This window comes from Perca flavescens, chromosome 2 (genome assembly GCF_004354835.1).
Source record: "Perca flavescens isolate YP-PL-M2 chromosome 2, PFLA_1.0, whole genome shotgun sequence".
Lineage (NCBI taxonomy): Eukaryota > Metazoa > Chordata > Actinopteri > Perciformes > Percidae > Perca > Perca flavescens.
The window spans coordinates 6,909,758-6,937,697 of record NC_041332.1 but is presented as its reverse complement, the minus strand read 5'-3'; the positions used below and the strand labels follow the sequence as shown (position 1 = coordinate 6,937,697).

General features: G+C 41.9%; 1 protein-coding gene across 4 annotated transcripts; it reads right to left on the bottom strand.

The window, feature by feature from the left end:
* Nucleotides 1-4,247: 4,247 nt before the first annotated feature.
* abcc10 (ATP-binding cassette, sub-family C (CFTR/MRP), member 10) lies at nt 4,248-27,838 on the bottom strand. Of its 4 annotated transcripts, XM_028568132.1 has the most exons (23): nt 27,756-27,794; nt 27,454-27,521; nt 26,253-26,467; nt 24,130-25,495; nt 22,703-22,930; nt 21,804-21,960; nt 20,600-20,757; nt 19,236-19,315; nt 18,274-18,445; nt 16,943-17,041; nt 15,395-15,584; nt 14,403-14,480; nt 13,853-14,041; nt 12,504-12,642; nt 12,034-12,226; nt 11,104-11,447; nt 10,574-10,743; nt 10,330-10,490; nt 8,644-8,897; nt 7,223-7,368; nt 6,467-6,564; nt 5,027-5,139; nt 4,248-4,843 (listed from the first exon to the last, which is right to left on the bottom strand). In XM_028568132.1, the coding sequence occupies exons 3-23, from the start codon at nt 26,426-26,428 to the stop codon at nt 4,708-4,710; spliced, it is 4,647 nt and encodes a 1,548-aa protein (XP_028423933.1). In that variant the 5' UTR covers nt 26,429-26,467; nt 27,454-27,521; nt 27,756-27,794; the 3' UTR covers nt 4,248-4,707. The 4 variants fall into 4 exon arrangements, with proteins under 4 accessions (XP_028423933.1, XP_028423941.1, XP_028423924.1 ...); XM_028568140.1 differs by lacking the exons at nt 27,454-27,521; nt 27,756-27,794 and adding an exon at nt 27,797-27,838; XM_028568123.1 differs by having other exon boundaries at nt 27,445-27,788.
* Between the last annotated feature and the right edge of the window lie 102 nt (nt 27,839-27,940).

Below are 27,940 nucleotides of genomic sequence, written 5' to 3'. Positions count from 1 at the left end.
CCCTCATACTCTGCTTCTGACTGGCTAGTAGTCCTTACCTAGCTACTGAGCATGTGCGACTCCCAACAAAGATGGAACAGAAGTGAGATGTCTCACTCTGTAGCTAAAACAGAGAGCCCAACACACAGGGTGAAAAGAGGAGCTGTAGCAATGTGCAATACAACAAAAAAATGTTTTTTTAACATTAAACCATGTAAACCTATTCTGATATAACCTCTAAATACAATTATGAACCTTAAAATGAGCATAATATGAGCACTTTAATATATTATTTTGACAGGCCTTTATGTTTCCTAAAGTTTTACAGTTAAACATCGATGATGAAAACTAAACTGCAAAGTGACTCATCATTAACTCCTGACAAAGGAGCCAGATTGAGATTACAGATTAGATCATTCAAATCAAGTTTAGACTTTTATTGCTTCATCTCTGAGCAAATTACAAAGAACAGGCTACTAAACCGTCCTGCAGTGACAGCTGACATCATTTACACCGGTATTTTTCCAACATAAATCAGAAAACTGAGGGTCTTTGATAAATGCTTACTCAACTAAAATCATTTCCACAGTCTGGGATCTTGTGGAGAGTTCTATAACCGTCTATATTAGTCTTTAAACCTAAAGTTTAATGGCAGCTAACAGAGAATGTGCATTTTTATACTTCTTCCTTTTCACAATTTATTTCCCAAATATCTAAATGTGAGCGCAACTAATATCCCCCATCAGCCAACGTAGCTGGTTTATAGCAGCCTATAACTGGTTGATTTCTTTCCCCAGTGCATGCTTAGTGAAAAGAAGAAATATGTAAGAAAATAGAACCCTGAAACTGCTCCACACAAACCACTGAATCAACAAATAAACAGTAAATATTGTCCGATGACGACGGAGGCCAGTTAAAGGTCCTATTACATGCTGCTTTTTGGATGCTTTTATATAGGCCTTAGTGGTCCCCTAATACTGTATCTGAAGTCTCTTTTATATAGACCTTAGTGGTCCCCTAATACTGTATCTGAAGTCTCTTTTATATAGGCCTTAGTGGTTCCCTAATACTGTATCTGAAGTCTCTTTTATATAGGCCTTAGTGGTCCCCTAATACTGTATCTGAAGTCTCTTTTATATAGGCCTTAGTGGTCCCCTAATACTGTATCTGAAGTCTCTTTTATATAGGCCTTAGTGGTCCCCTAATACTGTATCTGAAGTCTCTTTTATATAGGCCTTAGTGGTCCCCCAATACTGTATCAGAAGTCTCTTTTATATAGGCCTTAGTGGTCCCCCAATACTGTATCAGAAGTCTCTTTTATATAGACCTTAGTGGTCCCCTAATACTGTATCTGAAGTCTCTTTTATCCATCCAATCCAATCCACCTTTATTTATAAAGCACTTTAAAAACAACACTGTTGACCAAAGTGCTGAACACAGTCTATGAATAAACAATAACATACAACAGAGGCAACCGAGGCACAACACAATATTAATAAAACAATAACTGCTTGTAGTAATACATTTCAACAAATTTTAGCAGGACATTTTGTTGATAATTGTTAATACACCAATATGCAATGCAAATATATTCCTTCATAGAAAAAGGTCCCCAAAAAATGAGATCAAGGAGTCATTTAAGGGAAATGTAGTCTTTAATATACCAAGAAAAAAAATCAGGCTTGGTGAACAATGTTCCAGGTTTGGACCCACTGGCCTTCTATGTTGAGTTTGCATACTCTCCCTGTGTAAGCTCGGGTTTTCTCGGGTTCTCGGGCTTCCACACATTGTCCATTAATGCAAATTAGGTTCATTGTTCACCCGTTGCCCGTAGGTGTGAATGTGATCATGAACGGTTGTCTGCCTCTGTGATGAACTGGCGACCGTCCCCCCAAGAAAAGGAAAATTAACATTCAGTAAACATTCTTCTCTAAAGGTAGCTTCCCCCTTATAGTGGAGCGGCTAAGTGCTTATATTTGGCAGAATCGTTCCGTTTATGATACAAGCGTGAAAATTGGCATGAGCAGTCCCCATGGGTCACTTGACAAGAAAATTGTCCGAGCCACTTGAACACTTCAAGAATTTCAAGATGGCAGCCATTTTTCAACATGGCCGACACCTTAGTGGAGCAGTTAAGTGATATAGTGGTTTATTTGGTGATACAAGCATGACAATTGGCATGAGCAGTCTCTGTGGGTCACTTGACAATAAGCCACCTACAGCTACTTGAAATTTCAAGATGGCGCCCATTTTTCAAGATGGCCACCACCTTAGTGGAGCAATTAGGCTTAAGAAATCATTTAGTTGGTGATACAAGCATGAAAATTGCCATGAGCTGTCTCAAAGGGTCATTTGACAAAAAACCGCCCACAGCCACTTTAAATTTCAAGATGGCAGCCTTTTTTTTCAAGATTACCACCACCTAAATGGAGCAGTTAAGTGATATAATTGTTTAGTTAGTGACATAAGCATGCAAATTGGTATGGGCAGTCTCTAAGGATTGCTTGAGAAGAAAACTCTCTCAGCCACTTGAAATTTCTATTTTCAAGATGGCCGACCCCTGGATCCTCAAAAGATCAATTTTCCGATAGAAATGTATTGTTTTTTTCTTCATTAAGGACGATTTGGTGTCATTTTATTTTATATGTTTTAGATTATTCTAAAGAACAACGTTTAAAGCATCAAAATACAGTGTTGATTTGTTGATTATAGAAAGATTAGACAAGAGTGAATATCTGCACTACCAGGGCACACTGGTGATATATCACTGCTGTTAAACTCAGAGTGGGGTTCAAGTCAGCTAATTGTAAAGTTAGTATCCCAAAATGCTGTTTAATCTACCCCAAAACAGTTACATAGCCGCACCTGAATTGACAGGTTGTGCCAGCGCGGGAGAGCCGAGCCAAGATTACTGGGGTTTTAGTTAACCGGATGGTGTACAGATCGGACTAAGTGTAGGGTTAAGGCATGAACTTAGTTGTATCCCATACATCAAAGTTCTTGGTAAAAGGTGGTAAAAGGATAAACCCTGGGCCTCTGCCTATACATTTGCTGCAGACATGGCACTGTGAACAAGGCCAGGCTTGATCTCTTTGCCAGAAAGCAAAGACAATATGACTTGATCCCACCAACTCAAGCAGCACTCAAAGAGAATACCAAACGTGCTTCTTATGAGGCTGGATATGTGTGGGGACAGGCATTGAAGCGACATCCACAAATGCCGAGCCCATCCAACTGGTGATGGGTTAAAAAGGACGAAGAGTGGAAAGTCTTCTGGACTCCACTTCCACCTATTGCAGAGAGTTGTTGGGAGTTGACCAAATGTGGGTGCAACAAGGCATGTACTGGAAGGTGTAAGTGCTTCAGATATGGACTCAGTTGCACATGCCTATGTAGTTGCCCCTGCTATTTGCATGTTTCTTTTGCCAGTGTTAGTCCTCTATGTTTTCCAGTGTAGGCCTATGGCTCGGCTTCCCCTCGCCACATCGGCGCATCATGTTTTATTTTGTCACTAGACTATCACTGTGACATTTTCAGTTTAGTTCCTTAGTATTGTTTGAGATACTTTCTGTTTGTCATGGTTCCATGGCTGTGTCAGCCAGAGTCGCTGTTGCCTCTGGATCTGTTCTTATTGACATTCAGTATTAGTCATTGCTCAATTTTTTGTTTGGTGCACTGTCCGTTCAGCACCACAACTGTGCTAATTTATTAATCTTATTTATGTTTCCCCACCTCTCAGTATTAATTTGACATGTTTAATAACCGTTAGTTTAAAAATAAAAAAAATAAAAACTCCCTTGTGACTGTTACCTTGTCATGGTAAGGGAGCTTGTGTACCTCAATGAACCCTGAGAGCTATGCCGGTGGGAGGCAACTCCTGACAGGCTTTACCAAACTGGACAGGTCATGGGTGAGGAGTCAGACAAAACACAGTCAAACTACCTCTCTTGACAGAGTCTTTTGAGGAACCCAATACATTTCTATGAGAAAATGTATCATTTAAAGATCCACATGGTGGGCGGCAGTAATCCTGAAAAATTGCCGCCATCTTGAAATTTTATGTTGCTGTGGGCGGTTTCTTGTCAAATGACCCTTTGAGACAGCTCATGCCAATTTTCATGCTTGTATCACCAACTAAATGATTTCTTAAGCCTAACTGACCGCTCATTAACCACTAATGTGGTGGCCATCTTGAAAAATGGCCTTCATCTTGAAATTTCAAGTGGCTCGGACAATTTTCTTGTCAAGTGAACCATGGAGACTGATCATGCCATTATTATTTTATTATATCACTTAGCCGCTCCACTATTATATAGTCTGTAATTTTTTCTCCTCCATAATGTATACATAAACAAGTTTTCCATGTCAGCTGGGATCGGCTCCAGCCCTTACCCGCGACTGAATAGGAAAAGCAGGAACAGATAATAGATAGATCTTATGGACAATTTAAAATAATGCTATGTAAACATTGAAATTATCAATTAAAAAGAAACTAAATGTCAGCACAAAATAAGAAAATTATCTGCAAATCCATATCATCACATCCCGGTCCAAACAGAACCCTGGCGCAAGGCATTCCCCGCTCCTCTGCTCCAACAGTGTGTGCTGTGAAAGTCGTGAAAGTGTATGAAGGGGGACGGTGCTGAAAAATAGGCAGCGATTTCTAAAAAAAAATATTTAAAAAAAACAAATCTTTATTTCCTTCCTTCCAGTGTCTTTTAAGTCATCTCATTCTCCTCTCTGACCGACCAGCCTTTGGAAGATGGAGTGGTCAGTTTGACAGAGAGCAGCCGGGGTGTCAAACTCCACCACCTTCCCAGCATGCATCACCAGCACCCTGTCACAGTCCGTGATGGTGTTGATCCTGGAGACAAAAACAGACACAGACCAAAAAAAAAAAGATATTTTCCCACATTTCCATGTAAAGAATGAGCCCAGAGTTTAAATTAAGCTTTTTACCTAATTCTGTAACATCGGGTCCATGGTTGAATGTAATAATACATAGTCTTGAAAAATCAACATGATTTTAAATCAGAAAAGCTTTCACCTGTGTGCAATCGTGAGGACGGTCATGTCCTGAAACGTCTCTCTGATGGTCTGTTGCAGCAGTTTGTCCGTCTTCTGGTCCACGCTGGCTGTGGCTTCATCAATGCAAAGGACCTACATGAGGGGAGACCAGCCTCTTAAGTTCCAATGCTGAGATTTCATTAGAAACACAGGCTAACATCAGTCCAGGAATAACTGGAAACGATGGGAAGAGGTAGGCGGACAAAACACTTTGTTATTGTCATTATATTAAAATGAATACAAGGATGATGCACATGGATGGGATTAGTGAACTGAATTGCATTGTGTGCAGTTTTTATTGTGTCCACCAATGTTGCTAAACTTTTAGCGTCTCATGCTGCTGTACAATGAAAAAAGACTAGGCATGGGCCGGTATAAGATTCTGACAGTATGATAACCTTCAGGAAAAAACCCTGGTTTCACGGTATTGCAATTACAGCTTTAAAATGTTTTTTTTGTTGTTTTTTTTAAATGTCTGTGTAAAAAAAACAGCTTTTTTTTCATTGAACACAATGCATTTTATTTTAAACACACTGTACACTGGCAGGGAGAGGGATTACTAAACTGCACTTTCTCTCCTTGACCACTCATAGAAAACAGCTCATACCTTAGGAACGGTATAACAGACAACTTTTCTTCGACTTTTTCAAATACCTTGAAACCGGTAACCTTCCCATGCCGAGTGTAGACACCATAAAATGGAAATACTAACAAGTCATCGCAAGTGAGTGTTGAATGATACATCGCTTTTTGTGTATTTTGCATTTTTTTTCTTAGAAAAACAGGAGGGAAACTGTTAATCACAGTAAAGAGAAAAAGCAGCGTGACATCCTGATGCCAACTGCTCAAGGCGTGATGGAAGACTGGTTTGTTTGGTTGCACTGTGAACAGATACTGCACATCGTGAAATCTTCAAAAATTACAACTTTAACTTAGGTATACAGTGTTTTCTCTAGGTTTGACTTAGACTTGGGTGGACATATTTGGCGAGGGGTTTAGGGGTCCTCCCTAAAATAATTGTTACATTATCAATAAAAAAAAACAAAATGCAATTTTACCATTATTTGTGCCACATCTGTGTCTAAAATGCTGAAAAAACTAGAGCTGATAATACATAAATAACACTCAAGAAGTTTAAAGTAAAAACTTGCTCAAGAAGTCACCGGGGAACACACCAATTTTACAAAGTACATTCATTTGGCTTAGCTGGTGCCAAAAAGGCCTTGGGTGCTGCGCCTAAGCCTTTTAATGGTTGGAAAAACCAAGGGTATAAAAAAAAAAAAACATCATCACATGTTTAAAAGAAAAACAAATAAAACAAACCAATGATAATATGATGAGCTGCGTCATCCTGGGTACAATGTAAACAGCTGCTCTGTGTGGTAAGTTTCGGTGTAATAATACAGGTGAGGTCTCTCACCTTGGCCTGGGTCAGCAGAGCTCTGGCCAGACACAGCAGCTGTCTCTGTCCCACTGAGAAGGATCTTCCCCTCTCCCCGACCTCAGCATCCAGACCACCTGAGATACACGCACATGCACCAGACACCACACACACCACGCACACACACACACACACACACAAACATAGGTATTAGCAAGGTCGCCTGAATCTGACACCATCATCTCAACCATCTCTCATTTATGCTGATACATCACAGAATATTTAACACGACATCAGCTGCAGAGGCAGCACACTTTAAGCCGCACCAGGTTGTGCTTTTTTTTAATGTTCAAATCTTAATAGTGCAGAGAGAGTAAAGTGGCCATTTTTCCTGCATCCAAATTAAACCCCATCCCATTTCTAGAGCTCCTCCTCTACTCCGTCCTCCTCTTTTCTGTCCAAGCTAAATAAGAAAACGTAACAGAGGAGGAGGAAGATGAAAAGACAAAGACAAGGACAATAAGTAGATTGGGTCCTATAACGTGACTTTATGTAACAGCTGTTATGGACTGGCTACCTGTCCTGGGTGTACCCTTCTCACTGATCATGTTACCAGACAGGAATGATGAAGGGTGGAGTGAACTTTTTGAAACAAAAGGACTGTGAGTCACACCTTGTCTCAATAAGCATCGCACGGCTCATCCTCAATTCCCTGTCATCCCATCTCATCACATCACTTCATTGATTCCTCTTCCTCATTATATGTTTTCACCCCCTAAATCTCGAGGCTCTCACCCATCCGGTCGACCACAGAGCTGAGGTGGCACTGGTCCACGACGTCCAGCAGCTGCTGGTCTGAGTGTCGCCCACATGGGTCCAGATTCTCCCTGACGGTCCCGCTGAACAGGAAGGGGTCCTGAGGAATAATGGCCAACCTGGACCTGCAGAGGGCGCCACCCCAACACGCACAAAAGTGTCAACTTTGACCGGTCACTGAATGCTTTTATCACACTGTACAGCATCATCAAAGTGTGAATTAAACTTTAGATAATGTATGAAAAGGATTAATTGTTATGGGGAAACATATGAGTCTCGTTTTAATACATGTGAAACTGAAAACAAGCAGTGTCCCCGCTTCTCATTTTTCTCAGTTTGTACATCCCCGATTCCTTTCCTCACTTTTCTCCTCGTCTTATTCCCTCTCATCTGAGATGCGAGCGGAGGCGGCGAGGAAGAGACACAAGGAGAGAGGAGCGAGAGAGAACAGAGACATCTATGTGCTTCGGAGCCGTCATTTTAATGCAAGGTGTGGCGCAGTTTGTATATTCCAGCTGTGTGTCACGCCTCTTTTAAACGTCACTGGTCCCGAAAGGACTTCCGTAAAAGGAAACACCCGTGCATCCTCGCTCATAGCCCCTCTGGTACGCCTCCTCTCTCCTCGAGATTCATTTTAGAGTTAAGACATCCTTCAAGTAGGCGCGCCGGAGGCCGATTTCCGGTTCGCAGGCAGGAGGACGGAGGAGAGAGGAGATGAGCAAAATATAGAAATGAGAAGAGCCCAAAGTCTGGGTTGAGTTCTCACTGGAAAAACAACACAAAGAAACTGTACAGTATTTTCAAGAGAAGTTTAGACTTCAAGTCACTTTCCAGTTTACTGAACTAAAAATAAAAATGTAATAAATCTTTGGATGGAACACAGAAAAGCCAACCCCCTCATGAAAATAACAACACAATATTACAATCAGAATTAGGGCTGCACAATACATCTTTTTTTAATTGTTATCGCGTTATCAACTTGCACAATAAACACATCGCGAAAGGCTGCGACATATCGCGAAAGACAACCAGAGATTTTTTTTTTATTAGTTAAAAGAGAGTATCAGTAGAAGACTACTTTAACTGTCATTCTTTTCTTAATGGTGTTTTTTATGTTTAATTCAATGTTATTTTCGTTCAATACAATGAATTTCTTTTTTAAATTCAACACGCAATTTTCCAAATTTTAGAGGAATACTGACAGCAGCAGAAATGAGTTTACGTACTGAAAATAATGTTGCTGTCGCATTATTCAACAACGTTATCGCATATTTTCCTCATATCGTGCAGCCCTAATCAGAATATGTATCATTGGAGCAGCGAATACCCTTCATCTCTCAAACTGTGTTGATTGCTCCTTGTTAGTTAACGCTCCAAACCCACGGCCACTTCAGGCTCACCTGAGCTGAGACAGGCCCACGGAGCTGATGTCCAGCCCGTCCAGGAGAATCTGACCCTGGTTCAGCTCCACCAAACGGAACAGAGCCAGGAACAGGGTGGACTTTCCGGAGCCCGTGCGTCCCACAATGCCCACCTTCTCCCCGGGTCGCACTACCAAGCTCACCCCGTCCAGGGCGTTAGGAAGACCGTCCCTGTAGACCAAAACCACGCCGCGGAACTCCAACCGGCCCTGCTCGGGCCACGCCGGGGACAGCTGATGATGAAACAGAGAAGGCAAAGTGAAAAAAAGTGAAGGAATAACAAGTTACAAGAGGCACTTTATTACATATACAGTGAATACATATTTTGGGAAAATTCACCCTCAAACATTGTTAAAAGATACTGGGAAATTAACTTAACTCTTTTGCCATTTTATTAGATGAATGAGAGTCTAAACAGATCCAAGAAATTCTTTGGTTGCACAGGCCATCAAATTTCAAAATGAATGATGGTAATGTACGTTTTTCCTAGCTTACGCTTTCTTTGTGTTGGAATATTAGACTCTAGTGGATTTTATGAGGACTATGGTTAAAGGACAAATCCGGCACAAAATGAACCAAGGGGTTAATAAGGTGTACAAAATCGACCGTTCTCTGGGTTATGTTTTCATGCTAATCAGATGTGACCAGTTTTAGCGTAAACCGCTAATTAGCTTATAAAGCTAGTTGTCGGGGCATGAATTAAGTCAAAATAAATCGCTATTTCTATACCACTAACAAGGCTCAAAATAGCACCACACTTCCACGGTAGCATAATGACGGTCCCTACATGGTGGGCGCCATCTTGGGAAAACAGTCATGACCAGTCGAACAACGAACGGCGTGTAACCAGTAACCAGTAACATTGCTCAAGCACGGTGTTGGTCGTTCAACTGGTCGTGACTGTTTTCCCAAGATGGCGCCCGTATACGTGAACGGTACTGTCTTTATAAACTATCTTTTTTAATAAACTGTCTGTACAACTTCTCAATGCTTCAGTTTACATGTAGGGACCCTCATAATGCTACCGTGGAAGTGTGGTGCTATTTTGAGCCTTGTTAGTGGTGTAGAAATAGAGATTTCTTTTTAATTTATCCATGCCCCGATGACTAGCTAATTAGCGGTTTGGGCTAAAACTGGTCACATTCGATTAGCATGAAAACATAATCCCAGAGAACGGTCGACTCTGTACACATGTGTTATTAACCTCTAGGTTCATTTTGCGATGGATTTGTCCTTTAACTGCTCCTCAGAGCTCTGCAGGGTAAATCCAGACAGCTAGCTAGACTATCTGTCCAATCTGAGTTTTTTGATGCACGACTAAAACTACTTTTGAACGCACACATGTTCCACCAAAACAAGTTCCTTCCCGAGGCTATTTTGCAGAGGCAGCGGGGCTCTGTGCAGTGCTTAGCACCGCCCAAGACGATTGTGATTGGTCTAAAGAAATGCAAATAAACCAGAGCACGTTACTCTCCCATCCCAGAATGCTGTGTGGACTAGCCAGACATTCCTCTGCAGCGCTGTGGAGGATGGTCTGGTAATGCGTGACTACTGCTGGGTTAACCATCTCAGAAAGCTTATAGTACTAGACTGAGCTCCTTTAACACCCCTCTTTATTTACTGATTATCAGTGTGAGTTTGTGGCAGTGCAGCAGTCGGTCTGACCTGTGTGTTCTGGTGCTGTGGCTCGGTGGGAAGGCCGGTGGAGTACTCCTCAGTCCTCTCCACACTCACCAGCTGCATCTCAGTCTGGGTGAAGCTGAATATGAGGCCACACAGGAGGTTTGTGATGGACAGGGCATAGGACAGGGACAGACCCACCAGACCTGCAGCCAGCAACACACATTATGTAAAACTGACCCATCTCCTATTACTGGTGCATGGCCACCGAACTCAGCTGCGGACTCACCTGGATCGACAGAATCATACTGGTGCTGGACAACAGCGATCACCCCAAGGCCGGTCACCACAGCAACACCAATCATTTGCAGGCGGATGCTCAGCCACTGCGTGGTGGCATTGCTAAGGAACAGGCAGCGTTGGTTCTGCTCCAGACGCTTGGCGATCTCCTCCTCAAACCTGGAACAACAAAATGAGTCTTTAAGTCAGTGACTGTGCTAAAAGTGACAATTTTAAAGACACAATAAGTATGTTTGCATGCACACTTATCTTTTCATAATTTCCAAATTTGATACAGGTCACGTAAACAACATATGTCGTTTAGATATTCCGAATGATGCCTCTTTCTGAATATAGCATTATGCGATGTGTGGGATGTGTGAGATCTGCTGGTATTCCACCCACTTAGAACAAAACCACAGCAATGTTTTTTTGAGATGCAAATGCATTCTTAATCTCAAATGTTGATTTTGGTTTGTGTCTGAACAACCTGATTAAAGTATCTGAGGCTCTAAAATGGTCTGTCCTCCTGTCTGTCACCTGGCAGTGCTGCCGCTGGACCGGATGGTTCCCAGCCCAGTCAGCGTCTCAGAGAAGTGCGAGTAGACGGGCGACAGAGTGATGCTGCACAGGCGCTTCAGCTCCCGGGAGGTGTGTCGGTAGAAGTGCTGCGTGCGGTGGTAGACAAGAGCCAGGGGCAAAAGAAGCACGAGGACCCAAGGGAGGCCGTAGCTTATCACCACCAGCATGCCCAGCAGACCGAAAACGTTGGCCAGCAGGATGTTCAGGATGAACGGCAGACTGTCGTCCACAGTGTACAGGTCCGAAGAAAAACGGTTGAGAATGCGACCCATCGGGGTGGTGTCGAAGAAGCACACTGTGGCCTGAGGGGAGGATGCAAACAGGAAGGTAAGATTATTTAACATTTAAATGAACCAAGGAAGTTAAAGATTAAAAAATAATATCTTAGGTTTATGTTTAGTCATAGTTATGTACATAGGGATGTACAATTAATTAATCGCAATTTCTTTTTTTTATTATTTTTGGGGCATTTTAGGCCTTTATTTGACAGGACAGCTGAAGACATGAAAAGAGAGAGGGGGGGGGACGACATGCAACAAAGGGCCGCAGGCCGGAGTCGAACCCGGGCCGCTGCGTCGAGGAGTAAACCTCCATATATGGGCGCCCGATCTACCAACTGAGCTATCTGGGCGCCCTAATCGCAATTTTTTTCGCAATAATCCCACTATAATCCTTTTCATTTTAATATTGTTTAATGAAAATGAGAATAACGATACAAAAATGATCGTTCCCTCCAATATCGTGAATCATATCGCAATCACAATATCAGTCAGATCAATCTCCATTAGATATTTTCCTCATATCGTGCAGCCCTAGTCGCCCGCTGACTGGCTCAGCTCGGGGGAGCACCGACAGTTGCTCGGAGGCTCAAAGGTCAAAATGACGCACCTTTAGGACCCGGTCCAGAAGTCTGTTGTGGATGGCTGTGGCGGCGCAGATGGCTCCGTAGGCAAACAGGAAGGCCCGGAGGGCGGTGAAGACGGTGTTGGCCGTGGCAATGGAGGCGTACACCGTCAGGTAAAACTTGACATCGGAACTCATGTTGCTTGGAGTGAACGTTTGCAGTGAGGACAGAGGAGACCTGGGTGGGTAGATGGGAATGTTTTTTAAAGATTTAAGTGTGGACGTTTGGGGCCAACACTATTTGGTGTCTGAATTTTACGTTTTTTTTTTTCTTTAATCTCTGTTTAAATAGGTATTATTGAAGGAAAAAAGAAAAACATCAATGAAATTCATTCATTCATTCTTTCCAACAAGTTATATTGTGAAGATGTTGCATTGTCAACTTGACCGTCTTCTACACCGATCCTAATTTGTTCTCATTCAGTTAAAAAAATCTCAGTGATTGGAGAACTCACATTAGCCCTCCAGGTGAGAAGAGAAGCAGGTGAGGTGAGCTGAAGGCAGCGGAGGAAGAAACATTTGTTGTTGTGGAACCGTTGTTTTTCAGCTCGGAGATCCAGTGAGACAGCCACCAGTCCGAAACGTTCTTAGAGGCTGAATCACACACACACACACAAACACAACAGCAGTTTGTGGTTAAAAATTTGGATTTAAAACAGGAAAAAAAGTTAATATTTCTGTGGGGGTTTTTTTTAAGATTATTTTTTGGGAATTTTAGGTCTTTATTTTTATAGGACAGATGAAGACATGAAAGGGGAGAGAAAGGGGGAATGGCATGCAGCAGCAAATGGCCGCAAGTCGGAGTTGAACCCACGGCTGCAGCGTCGAGGAGTAAACCTCTACATATGGGCACGCGCTCTACCAGGTGAGCTACCCAGGCGCCCATATTTCTGCTTTTTTTAAATAAAATATACAATGAAGTCTGACAAAACTAACATCTTAGGGCTCCTGCACACTGGCTGCGTGGCGTGTCCGTTTTTATTTCAGTTCCCATGGTAACAGGTTAGAGCTTACACACCGCCTGCGTGACATGCACGTCTCAGGCGCAGCTCGAGCCGCGCCGAAAACATGTGCATGCTAGAAATAGGACCGACGCCTATTTTTTTACTCAACACGCAAGCGTGTTGGAAGCGTTTCCAGGCAAAATAGAATAGGAAAAGATGTTTATATGTCATTTTGACACAAATACATATTAATAAATGACATGTTGATGTTTGAAAGTCTCTAGGTTTTGACATAAATGCAGATATAAATGTAATTAAAAAAAATAAATAAGTATTCATTTTCAAATATTGCACCTGTCAATACAGAACAAAATATTCTGTAGCCTATTTTGCCGTCAATACTGCAGACGTCGTCTTTGCTGTAATCAAATCAGTATATATTTATGTTTAACATGAAGTATACTACTGCTTGAGCAGCAGCACCGCATCAAACATGTTTCTGGTGTCATAGAAAACGCCACGCAGCCGCCACGCAACAAAAGCGCCACGCTCACGCCACGCAGGCCACGCAGCCCTTAAAGCCACTCAAAGCTGCAACAATGCCAAAGATAGTCTAAGGAGATTAATGCGAGTTAAGTTTACATTAACATTATTTACCTAAAAGTGTTGCATTACTTTGTTTTGTGTTTGATTGCTCATTAGTTGGATCGACTTAGTCCTTTAAGACCAACCTTATGGACATAAATAAATGAACGAATGCATTAAATAAACTTGACATTTCTATTCAAATGCCGTGAGCATCTGCTGAGTGACATCACTGTGCACAGATCGCCCTGAAAGGCCGAGCGGTCGGTCCAAACCTTGCATGAGGAGCAGAGACATCAGGATGGAGGCGGCCAGCACTCCGCCGCAAGCAACCCAGTAGGTTTGGTAAACTTTCCACGCCAGCCCGCCCATCTGCTTCTGCTCCGCCCCCGACAGGTTGGGGTCATCATCCACACACAGATCAGGAGATAAACCCGGCTCCTCCTCCTCCTGCTCCACACCATCTGGTTAAAACCAAGAAGGGACGTGGAAATAATCAGATTTTTCTACAGCAATACCAGACTAAAAACACTGCTCTGGAGAATTTACCCAGGTTTTCTGAGCCAGCTGTTTAGAGCATGTGTAAAAGTTCATTAAAAAACATCATCAGTTGGCATTAAGTGGTAACCCAATTTCAGTCACAGTACCCGAAAACATAATGCCTCCGGGCATGGCTATCGCCAACGTGGAGGCATAAAAGAAAAAAAATCCATCCATCAGCTGTTGAGATATTTCAGTCTGGACCAAAGTGGTTGAAATCAAAAGCCGCACTGGTACATCCCTCTTTTTTTTCAGCCCAGCAGTTTTAACCCGAGGTGAACAAACCTTTCTCTTTCATGTTGTGGTCATTCTTCCGTTTCTTCGGCACAGCCTCGACCAAAGGAAGGATTTCTGCTGGTGTGCCTGTTCAACAGCAAAGGAACAGGACAGGTGGAATAAATAAAGGGCTCCAAAATTATAGTGCCTTGTTAGCAGAGTCTCCTTTGATTCAGAAAATAAAAATTAAAGTTGTAGACATCCAGTCAGCATTTATAGGTTCAACAACAAAGCATGTTTCAACTGTAAGAGCACATTTCCCATTTCCTCTTCCATGTATTTTTTCAATGTTTAGTTTGAAGCGTCAAGAGAAATTAGAGAGCTTATAAAAGCTCCTGATTACAGCAGACATGCTGTAGAATGAAGTAAGCTAAATACAAAAATAAAAAATAAAAATCAGGATATAAAGTTATTATTTGCAAAGCATGAACAATTCCTGCAGTTTTTCTGCCTTTGTATAACAACTTTCTTGGCTTACTGGTGACACACTGGTTTATAATTGTTATACTCTCTTACTATGTCTCAGAATCAAGGAAAAAATAATATTGTATTGTTTTTAAAGCCTTTAAATTAAACAAGTTAACACAAAATGATAGGCCTGTACGATAAATCGTTACACAATCGCGGTCTCGATTCACCCCTGTTCGCGATTTAATTTTTAAATGACTTTAATATCTTATATACTTTTTTTCTTTTCTTTTTTTCTCCAATTAATTTATTGAAAGCATTTGACATTGACATGTTTTAATTATGTAAAGACATGTTCAAGGAGGTCAGATAGAGCCTGTATCAGGGCCATATTTAGTTTAATGTGTTAACTAAAGTAGAAAAGTTGAAAAAGGGGGTTGGACCAGAAATGTTGTTTTTTTTCTTCTTCCTACTCATTTTTTAACATGTTCAAAATAAACCAAAGTGAAAAATAAAACCAACATCATGAAAGCACCTAATGAAACAACCACATGTGACATTTCCACCCGTCAGATCCAGATTTGAGTTTCTACCTGTTTTGACGATGGTGCCATTGTCCATGAGGACAACCATGTCGGCCTTGTCGACAAACTCTATGCGGTGTGTGCAAAGGATTCTGGTCTTCCCCCTGAGGAGCTCCATAATGCAACTCTTCATGAGGTGTTCGGCCACGTCGGTGTCAACCGCTGCCAGTGGATCATCGAGGAGGTAGATGTCTTTGTCCTGCAAAAAAATAAGGAGAGAGCGTCGTACGATACACCTGCTGATTGTACTATGTTCTTCTGGTTTGATTGTTGTAAACTATCAGGCATAAGGATATCAGGTCCGATGAGTCTGTGATCTCCCTTAAGTTTAATCGGAGAGCTTTTCCTGATTTGATTTGATTTTTTTTAAGATTATTTTTTGGGCATTTTAGGCCTTTGTTTGTATAGGACATCTAAAGACACGAAGGGGGAGAGATGGGTGGGGGAACAACATGCAGCAAAGGGCCGCAGGTCGGAGTCGAACCCGCGGCTGCTGCATCTACCTCTATTTGTGGGCGCGTGTTCTACAAGGTGAGCTACCCAGGCGCCCTACCTGATTTTATTTAAGCTTGAACTAGTGCTGCTTGACTATGGAAAAAAATAATAATCACCATAATCACCATTATTATTATTATTATTATTATTATTATTATTATTATTATTATATGTTTTACATAACAGTAATGGTTTCATTCAGTGACAAGACGTAGTGTCATACATGTAGACAGTATAGCTAAGATAGGGATTAACGGACAGGCCCCTCAAACCACCAACTTAACTTCTTCTAATAAAAGATGGATCTAATCAAATCTAAAACATCTGTATTAGTCCATGTGCATCTGTTTTTAACATTTAAAAAAAAAAAAAAAAAAAAAAAAATCAATCCATGCAACAAAAATCAATTCATATTAATATCACATTTAGAGCAACAAAGATTAATCGATTAGTTGTAAACTATTGAATTAATCGCTAACTATTTTTGATAATCGGTTAATTGGTTTGAGTCATTTTATGTCGGGTGTAAGCCTTTTTTTTAAATTTTTAGGAAATTAAAAAAGGCTAATTTGAACACATTTCGTTGAGCTATTTACCTCAGACGAACTTAGAGCTGGAAAGATTAATCAATTAATCGATTAGTTGTTAACTATTTGCAAATAATTGTATTCTGTACTCTATTTACGTTTAACACAACGTCCCAACTTCATTGGAATTGGGGTTTGTAAATTCAAATTTTAAATTCTGTTTCCAGCTTCTTAAATCTAAATATGTTCTAGTTTCTTCTCTCCTCTGTGACAATAAACTGAATATCTTTGAGTTGTGGACAAAACAAGAGATTTGAGGATGTCCTCTTGGGCTTTTTGGGAAACACTGATTGACAGTTTTCACCATTTTATAGACAGAAAATAATCAACAGATTAATCGACGATGAAAATAATCTTTAGTTGCAGCCCCTAATCACATTCTGAAGTGCTTTTATCCTTGTTGTCTGCAGACGAACACATGTTTGCATGTCTCTCTGAGCTGAAAGCATACGGCCGGTGTGTGCAGAGGACTGACCATGTAAACAGCTCTGGCGAGGACTAGTCGAGCCTTCTGTCCTCCGCTCAGGGTCACTCCGTTCTCTCCCACTTCCGTCTTGTCACCATTTGGCAAAACCTGAAGACACATTATAGAACAAGATAAATTATAAATGTTGAATGATCACATGCACTGTATATAAAAAACACTATTCTCTAACTGTGTACAGTTGAAAAGCTCAAATTTATCAGGCTAATCTATTTGCTTTGGCCTGACATTAGCTTATGAGGAAGGCTCAATGAATGTCCAAACTGATACAAATTCCACCTCTGGGGGTCAATGCATGTGTATGTTATGGATTCAATTGCTTAATAAAGGGAAATTTCAATCAGGTGGTCAAATCTGTGGGTTCATGAACATCCAAACTTCATAATGTCTGTCCAGAGGTTGCTAAAGGGGTCTCACTCTGGATCAAAGTGTTGAATCGACCAAAGGACTGTCGCCATCTTCAGGGACGACCACTCATGGGCAAAATTTGTCTCATTGTGATTAGTCTCACATTGCCAGACCTTTCTCCACAGCGCTGTAGAGTGAGGTCTGGCTACACCACAGACACATTCTGGGATGGCAGAAAGAAAAGCTCTGGGTTGTTTGAATTTCTTTAAACCAATCACAATCCTCTTGGGCTGCGCTAAGCTCCGGACGCAGCGAAGAGAAAGGTCTCGGGAAGGAGCTTGTTTTGGTGGCCACATACAATATTTAATTACGTAAACTCTTGACACAATACAGTAACGTGAGCTATTTAAATTAGCTGGATACATGGTTAAACATTATTACGTCCACAGCAATCCCACCAATCGGTCCCAAAACGTCCCAGTTAGAGAGGAAATGCCCTAAACATATTCTTTGTAAATCTTTACAATCTTTCCCGAAAGAACCAATCAGGCCTGCCTTGATGCACGTACCAAATCTTCTTTAAAACTTGCCATTTTCAGCATTTAGCTTGCTAGCTCGATAGTTTTTAGTTGTTTCCCGTAGCGAAGGGATTTTGAGAATGGCAACACACAGACTGCGGAAGGTGGGGGACAAAGTCTGACCCGGCTTTATCCTGGAAATGTTATTCCGTTAAACCAGACTACATTGTGAAAAACCCAAAAAATCAATAAGACACTGTAGGTAGTAATACCAGGGGTGTCAGACTGGGGCGGGGGGTGGGGACTGAGTAACCAGGGCCTTCATGCTAGAATGAATAGCTGTGGATGCGTGGGAGGGGCCCATAGAAAATGCCTTTCTACAGGGCCCAGAATTTTGTGCTGTGCCCTTGAGTAATACACAATCAAGAAAAGACATAAAGGGTAAAGTAATCGTACGTTGAGGTCGTCTGAGAGAGCGCAGGCCTGTATCACAGCCTGGTAGAAGACGGGATCGTAGTCTTTGCCAAACAGGATGTTGTCCCGTACTGATGCATGCTGGATCCACGGCTCCTGAGACGCCAGACCGAAGCCGGCCTCTCTGCCTGCGACATACACCACTCCACTCAGCCTGCACAAGACAGTACGAAGATGAATGGTGAATCTCAGATGTTCTTATGCACAGTTATTCAATCTCACCTGAGCACAACAGCAAAGAGTGTTGTGACATTTGTGACTCAAAACACTGTTCGAAGACCTAAAAGTTGTTGTTTTTTTGTATCTATTAAAGTAGCTTCTATGAAGGACAGAAAAGTCTAGTTCCCACTACATTTGTGTCAGTGTAGAAAAAATACATACAAGAACATGTATACATAAATGACATACTTGAAAATGTATTTGTAAAGTTGTATGACACACACTAACCCTCCTGTTACAATTCCTTTTCTATCTCTGGTAGAAAATATGATCTTGAAACTCCACAACGCAAGCAAACCTGAATCATCATTCAATGTAACCATGTCCATTGGAATGTAGTTGGAATGAAGTGATGTTTCAGAGGAAATGGAGTAACGGACGTTCATTGCTATGAAATATTTGCGCGCTATGATTTTAAGTAAAAGTACAATAAAAAGTCCTGCATTCAAAACCTGACTTATGTAAAAGTAGCTATAAGCAAAAATGTACTTTTCAACTTTTCCTGGTGTCAGAAAAACAGCAGTTTTCAGCTTTGTGACGATGCAATTTACAGCTGATCCGAGAGGCTTTTTAAAGACTTTATTTGGCTTAAGAAGGAGGAGAATTGTCTCAACACGTAAGGGAACACTTCATTTTTCAGGATATGACGAGCATTCAACACATCTGGAAATGCATGGTTTTTTTACTGGACAGGAAAAGGATGAATGTAGTGAAGAGAAATGTACCTGTTGAGTTCTCCAGTGAGAGCAGCCAGTAGGGAACTCTTCCCACAGCCGACCTTCCCCACCACAACAACCAGAGAGCCCTAAACCAGACAGACGTCGACACTTTACGTTACTGCTCTTAAGCTGCCACACGCTGACGGCAAGATTCAACGTTAAAGTGCTCATATTATGCTTTTTGGCTTTTTTCCTTTCCTTTATTGTGTTATATATTTTTTTTTGTGCATGTTATAGGTTTACAAAGTGAAAAAGCTCAAAGTCCCCCCCCAAAGGGACTTACCATCTCCAACAGAAAACACTGTTCACCAACTGCTCCAAACAGCTCTATTGTAGTCCAGCCTTTACTTCAGAGACCAACGTGGTCACTTTGTAACACACGTTATAATGCTAGCCTAGCTACTAGCATGGCACGCCCTCATACTCTGCTTCTGACTGGCTAGTAGTCCTTACCTAGGTACTGTCAGGGCACACTGTCATACTCTGCTTCTGACTGGCTAGTAGTCCTTACCTAGGTACTGTCAGGGCACACCGTCATACTCTGCTTCTGACTGGCTAGTAGTCCTTACCTAGGTACTGTCAGGACACGCCCTCATACTCTGCTTCTGACTGGCTAGTAGTCCTTACCTAGGTACTGTCAGGACACGCCCTCATACTCTGCTTCTGATTGGCTAGTAGTCCTTACCTAGGTACTGTCAGGACACGCCCTCATACTCTGCTTCTGATTGGCTAGTAGTCCTTACCTAGCTACTGAGCATGTGTGACTCCCAACAAAGATGGAACAGAAGTGAGATGTCTCAACACACAGGGTGAAAAGAGGAGCTGCAGCAATGTGCAGTACAACAAAAATATGGAGTTCTTTTGAAAATTAAACCATGTAAACCTATTATGAGCACTTTAAGAACATTTGTCAGATGGAAAGAAAATAGATCTTTAATTCAAACTTGCATTACATTTTATCCAGGTGACCAATCATTTTATTTCACTTCAGTTATGTTAAAGACACACCGCTGAATTTTAGATTCAAGCTTTCATTCGACAGTTGTTCAAAAAAAAAGTTCTTATACAAACAACTGCAGCTCAATTAAGTTTCCTTAAAAAGTATTTTGGGAAAGAAAAGAAGAAGTTTCATAAATACGTTGTGGGATTGTTTTGTTCCAGTAACGTCTGAGCACATTTGTATTTTTGATTCTCTTTTAACCACATTTATGTTTCTAGTTCTTTCTTTTTTTAGAGGAAATGTGGTTTTAATTAGACTTTTAAATTCCCTCCTCTGCACTGGTTTTGCTGGGGCACTGAACCACGAGCAGACAACACAAAGGCAGGAAAGTAATTCACATATTTTATATGCGTTAACAGACGGTTTGTACCTTGGTGATGTGGAGAGTGAGACCGTGCAGCAGCAGACTCCCTTCAGCGGCTCCAGTTTTAGTTTCTCCCTCTTTCTTCTGGTTGGGACCGTCGGGCCCCTGCCAGGAAAATGTCCCTTGGCTCAACAGGATCGACGTCTGACTGTCCTCAGGAGACACTAGGACAGACATGGAAATAAATATTATTATTTATAACAGGGGTGGGAATCACAGGGTACCTCCCGATACGATACTGATAATATCACGATGCAGCAATCCTGCGATAATCAATATATTGCTAGACAAGCCTATAATCACGATATTGGTCTGACTATCAATACAAAATGCCCGTGAAAAGGTTAAGTGCAGGTTTTCTCTCTTTATTCACTGCAAACTGTTAAAAAAACAACCATGCGTCCAGACTTCGGACTCAAACGTGGCTGGGGCATCTGTTATTTTCCTCAAACTGCTGTCCGCCATCCCGTTGAAAACCTCTTCCTCTTCGGCTAGGTAACTTATGTTCAAGCTTCCCTCATTCATGTGCTGAGCGTTGGCCTGTCACAATAACATCATTTATTGCTGGACGATAAATTGTCCCAGAAATGATTGCAATAAACGATAATATAATATCATTCTTCAAGTGCTCCCACACTGCAGCTGTCGCGTTTGGCTTTGAAACCAATTCCATCTTTTTATTTATTTTTTTTATTCCTCCAACTCTCAACTAGCTTTTTCTCTGGCTATACTCCCCACGCGGCTCTTTTAGCGACGCTGGGAGCAAGGAAACATCTTTTCAGAGCAAAAGGACAACGATATAATGCCACATCAATATTTTGCCCCACCCCTTATTTATAATGATATATAATTAGAATAACATGTATTAACCTTTGAAAGGCTAGTCAATGTAAGTGTTTTGTACAATAAACTTATCAGGATTCAGTGGTCAATAGTGCATTTGCTGAGGTTTCTAACTTACTTACTTTACACCCCTTTAAAATAATAACAGTAAATGCAACAGTTCTGGTTGTGATGATCCATAAAGTTGTAAATCAAATGAGCTGAAAATGCTGTGGAACTTCACAAATTGTTTTATGTTTCTATACAGTGACTGTTTTCAACAGACCAACCAAAATGGGATCAAATAAATACGACACTATGGCCTGTTTTTTGGTCGTTGATTAACCCCAAAAAACACCTACGCACAGACTTCAGAGCGGCAGCCTACCCAGGGCGTAGTGCGCCTGCAGATCCTGGTTGGTCAGTTTGAAGAAGCGCTGGATTCGATCCAGAGACACTTTGGCCTCCAGGATGCCGTTGAGCACCCAGGGGAAACAGTTGAGTGGGATGATCAACATTCCCACCAGAGCCAGCGTGGTGAACACCTGCAGGGGGGGGGGTGTAATTTACCACTGAGTCATCACACATACTACAACCTGCATTCAAAAAGGCTTCTCATCGAATGTTTTCCAAAAGTGCAGAATCTTTTAGGCTCCCATCAGTCTTTTTGACTGGACTGGCAAATCAATTGAGCCTCTTAAAAGCCTAACTTAAAAATAGTAATAATTTTAGACAATTTTTCTGCCTCTTTTTAGGTGAAAGGAGTGAAAATCCTTAACATTTGTTGTGTTCTGGTTTCAGAATGATGAAGACAGTTGGAGAACAGTTAGATATGATACAGAATTACTAATTTACTCCTGATTATCTTAAATGGATAACCTGAAAGGGATGGTTCGGAGTAATTTCACCCTAAGGTCCTTTGCACCAAATATTGTTGGCTTTTTTTAAAATATACTCCTGGTGTACTTACAAACTTTCCAATCCCTTGTTTTATGAGTACATAACCTATTTGTACTACTGTAGAAGTTTGGTACCATTCCTAGCATTATTACTGGAGTAATTTACGAGATACACTTTTGGTTCCATTAGCGCCTGCACTAAGCCATTCGGCTGATAGCGCTAACTCGCCCAATGTTCGACCAAAGGAAAAAAGCTTTTTTTGTTGGCTCGAGGTCATGATGCAAAGGACCCTAGGGTGAAATTACTCCAAACCATCCCTTTAATTGGAGGAGCTTTGATTAAATGCATTGTTAGCGCTAGGCATCTGAAAATAAGAAGCTTCCCCACCTTGGCTGCAGTCAGCTGGTTTCCCAGCAGCACGTACGTGACGAAGGTGAGGATGGAGATGACCACGGGCAGAGCAGCCCAGGTGTAAACACACATGGCGTCCAGGTACTTGAGGGCTTTGAGGTGGGACAGCTCTTGTTTACGACACTCGGAGACCTTCTGCGTAAAATGAGGCTCCCAGTTGTAGAACTTTATGATGCGAATGCCAAAGAGGATCTCCGTCATTAACTGGGACAGAAAAATCACAGATTTAAGAGAACAATCTGAATCTAAACATTCTTCTCGGGTAAATACTGCTGAACTCAATAGTAGGCAGGCAACAGGAGACAAAGGGAGAAATGAAATACAACAGCTATCAAACTACTACATTTAAAGGGGCTCTAAGCGATGTTGGGTGACGTCACTTCTTGTTGACGTTCAAAGTATTGTCACTGTGTTGAGGGGACAGGCAGCTAGCAGATAGTGAGAAGATGTTTGCTGTATGTGACAAAAAATGTTGTAGCCTAAAAAACGCGTGACATCGCTTAGAGCACCTTTAAAGATTTTATATAGATAATTTTACTAAAAATTAACAATTAACTATATATTAAAACTATTTTAAGCTTGAATTAAGAAAAGCAATAAAGAAATGTTTTATCCTAAATGAATGCACTTCCATTTCTTTTATATATATATATATATATATATATATATATATATATATATATATATATATATATCATCACTGTTGCAGAAGCCTTGTATCTTCATATTTCCATCCATTTTTTTTTCATAAATCAATGGTATTGGTCAGCCTTTACCTCTGTCTGTGGGTTTAACAAATATTTAAAGAGGGATTAGGTGATTTGCTTTAAGGCTGCAACTAAAGATTATTTTCATTTTCAATTAATCTGTTGATTACTTTCTCCATTAATGGATTAGTGGTTTGGTCTATAAAATGTCTGAAAATGGTGAAAAATGTCGACGAGTGTTTCCCCAAGTCCAAGATGACGTCCTCAAATGTCTTGTTTTGTCAACTCAAAGATATTCAGTTTTACAGCGGAGTAAAGAAAGTGGAAAATATTCTAATTAAACATTTTAATTACAATTTTAATTTTAATTTAATAGTTGACAACTCATCGATTAATTGAATAATCTTGCCAGCTCTAATTTCGTCTGAGGTAAATAGCTCAATGAAATGTTTTCAAATTAGCCTTTTTTAATTTCCTTGGACATGCAAGGTGTACACCTGACGACGACGATATGTGTCATATATCCAAATATGTCGATATAGATTTTTCTGTAATACGTGAAAATACAATGGTGATATGATGGTAATATGATCAATCATTATTATAATGATTATCATTGCTGCCACCATCGTGTCCACAACTATTATTACTTTTTGTCCTGCCCGACTTGTAGAAAACAAAAAAAAACTTTCTCACCTTAACGCGGCTGTCCTTGTGCCTGAGCATGTGTTGGTTGTTGCTAAGGATACGGTTAGCGAGGAACTTGTTGAAAGGCACCAGCAGCAGGGCCACGACCAGCCCTCCGAGGAAAGCCACGCCCACCTGCAGGTACAGCAGATAGAGGGTGATAACAAACCGGAAGGGAAGGCTCCACAGCTCGTGGAAACTGCTGCAGAAGTTGACCACGCGGTCGGTGTCCGTGCTCATTAGGTTCACCACCTCTCCCATCGTGGTGCCGGCCAGGCTGCTGCCGCTGACCTGCAGGGCTTTGCCGTAGATGGCCGACACGAGGGCGGCGCGCGCCGACAGCGCCACCTTAGAGACCTCGAAGACGAAGATGTTTTGTAAGAAGGAAGAGAGAAGGGTGGTGGCAAAGAGCCCCACAGCGCACCAGGCCCCCCAGCTCACAGGGGCTTCCCTGTCTTCCATGAAGTTCAACAGACTGCTGAGGAGCAGGGGCCCTGCGAAGCTCAGCATGTTGACCGCCACCTTCAGCACACCGAGGATGAAGTAACGCAACCCAAAGGCCTTGTGCAGCACCCTGAGCAGTCCTACGTCCCCCTCCAGCTCCAGCGGTTCCTCCTGGTAACTCCAGCTGCCGCTCAGGAGGTTTCGGCTGACCGGCCTGGGCCACGGATCCTGTCCGCTCCGGACCGCCACCCCGCGTCGGCAGGCTTCCCAGCACTGGTGGAAGTACCGACAAACCACAGTAGTCCGTAGTTTCCGAGGGAGGTGGTAAACATCAGCTGGCCTGTCCAGCTCGCCTCGCTGCCCCCGTCTGAGGAGAGGGTCCAACCACAGGTAGAAGAGCCGAGAGACGCCACCGCTCTCGTCCTCGGCCACCATCTCACCCGTTTCCGGCTGGGCGCGCTCTGGGACAAGCGGGGATCCATCCACGCCGTTGATATACAGAGTGTATCTGGCATCAGTGATGCAGGGAAATGCAAATGCCAGAATGTAAACCAGAAGGGGGAGCGTGCGGGCTGAGGCGAGCACAAAACGAGCCAGTTCAAGAGGTTCTGTGAGGTTCAAACATTCCTGATTGTCGCAGTAAATCGTCAAGGTGACGACCAGGTTTGGGACAGACAGGAGAACCAGCAGCAGCAGCAGAGGAGGTCCTCTGGTTCTCCTGAACGCTGTGCTCTGGAGCACCGTGATGGCACCGAAGTGGACCAGCCAGGCCAGGGTGGCACTGCCGTCAGCTAGGACGTCCAGGTACAAGTCCGTCCGCTGGAGGAGGCTCGCCAGGACGACATCTGCGGTGAAGAGCAGCGCCGCCAGCAGAGCCGACACCCACCGGAGTGTCCAACCACAGGGAGGAGACGACCGGAGGAGCTCGCACCTACAAAGCAGAAATAATTATTACGGACAATACTTCCGATGCACGATATTTAAAATAAAAAATGTTGTGGCCAATACTGATAAAATAACAGATACCATTATTAAGTTTAATTTCCCACTCTCTTACCCAAAGTTAACTTCACCATCACTTCACTGATGTTAACAAACAGCATGGTGTTACCCTTTACTAAATGACCTTTGTAGTTCCTGAATAAACTGTCTGGAGTCTTCGGTTTGCCAACAGTTCATGACTAATCTTTCTGTTCTCAGTTCACTAGTGAGGTGGATCAGACAGTTCAGTTCACTGGAGTACTACAGTCAGAGCTTCAAACAAGCGCTGAACGATTCGGTGAACAAATCTTTTGTGAACTGACTTAAAACTTAAAAGAACAATTTGCCCACCAATAGTCTGGACAGACCAAGGTGTGAAAGATCCATCCATCCATCCATCTCCAACCAGTTATCCGGGGTCGGGTCGCAGGGGAAGAAGCTCCAGCAGGGGCCCACCGAACTTCCCTTTCCCGAGCCACATTAGCCAGCTCTGACTGGGGGATCCCGAGGCTTTTCCCAGACCGGGATGGAGATATAATCCCTCCATCTAGTCCTGGGTCTTCCCTGAGGCCTCCTCCCAGCTGGACGGGCCTGGAACACCTCCCTAGGGAGGCGTCCAGGGGGCATCCTTACCAGATGCCTGAACGTGTGTGAATGATATCAGAGTAAAGTCTCTGTTTTATGTTTTGCTGATAGGTATGACTTACCTTGACATGCTGATGTAGCAGGCACTGAAAATAGCCATCCCTGCATGAGGCAAGACTCCGAGGACGAGTTGGTTGAAACAGGGGCTGACGTGGCCATCCTGCCACACGGGGAAAGGATTCTGCTCGTCTGTATGACAGAGGCCTGCGACCAGCTCTGCTGGTCCAAAGACTCTCATCCCTCCCTCTTACTTGACTGCCGTCATTCTAGAAAATATCTAAGGAGCAAAACAACATTGTGGGTTTCTAAGTGTAAAGGATAGAGAGATAAGATAAGAGATGGATAATAGATAAGATAAGATAGACTTCATTGATCCCACAATAGGGAAATCCACTTTTGGATATATATATATATATATATATATATATATATATATATATATATATATATATATATATATAAGATATTCAGAGTAATAAATAAATAACTATAAATAGTGCACAATATTGGCTGTGTTAAGTGTTGGCTCATGTTATTGTTAAAGAGTCTGACTTCTGCTGGAATGAGGGACCTGCAGTAGCTCTTATTCCTGCACTGAGGGTGCAGAAGTCTGCTGCTGAGGGAACTCACAGTCTCATGCAGGGGATGAGAAGTGTTCCCCCTTGATTGCAGATAAAAGAGATGCTAGTTATTCTTCTAGCCAGCAATATGAAAACAGCCAGATTTACCGGACTCGCCTGTCTGCCTTTAGAGTAGTAGCCTTTAAGTTTCAGGTTCGGGACTGATTATTAAACGACAATACTTTTATTGACATTTTACTTTTAGTATTGACAAAAATATGTCTGGTAAGATTCATGTTTTTGTTTACTTATTATTTGATTAGACTGATTAGTTTCAAAACTTGGTATATTTTGTTCAGGAACCCTACATTACTACATTACGATTCAAAAGTCCAATCCGTTGTCATGATGCTTTTCTTCTTTCCTTAAACAATGGCTATCAACTAATATAATCAGCAGAGATAAAAGCAGTATAAAATGTTGGAACCATTTGCCCCCCGCCCCCCAAAACAAAATACAAAATTGATTTTGAATATAAGTTTGAAGTTTGAATGAGAGCTTTCTGTTAAGTAGTCAGACTAGTCCAGCCAGTCTAGCCAAAACGAATGGCCTACAAATGCAAAACACCATCAACATTCAACACTTTTTCAAGGAGAAGACAGAGTTATTAACTAAAACAACAAATTTAACATACTTCACTCACATGTGTTGATAGTTTCTCATCATAAATGTGTTTCGGTTTAACCACTCATGTGGCAGAAAAAAAGGAACCTGTTAAAACGACAGAGATAAATGTGTTCCCTGACTAAAACCAACCAGCTGGATCTACTAGCTAATGTAAACAAATGAGGCCAGCTAACTTAGTTAGCTGACAAAAATAGCATCCTGTTTGAACGGCAATGTCATGCTAACACAAATAGTATGTAAATAAAACCCAAACGACATAAACCGGTGCTTAATACAACTCAATAACACCACTAATGCTATGTAATTAACATAAGCGACCTTTAAATATTACCGGCTTTCGTCTAGCTAACAGGAAATACCTTTGTCGATTCCTGATGACGCACGCCACAAGCTTTTCAAAATAAAGGTCGTGTGCGACAGAAATACTGTATGTTTCTTATATACTGTCTATGATGTTTATGAGCAAAATCTAAGCAGCAAGAACAGTCCAGCAATAAAAAATG

Coding starts and splice junctions, on each gene's coding strand:
- abcc10 (XM_028568140.1), bottom strand. CDS start 26,428: ATGAGAGTCTTTGGACCAGCAGAGCTGGTCGCAGGCCTCTGTCATACA. Junction 21,961..22,702: donor ACCAGCTGACTGCAGCCAAG/GTGGGGAAGCTT, acceptor CCCCCCCTGCAG/GTGTTCACCACGCTGGCTCT. Junction 6,565..7,222: donor CTCTGTGGTCGACCGGATGG/GTGAGAGCCTCG, acceptor CGTGTATCTCAG/GTGGTCTGGATGCTGAGGTC.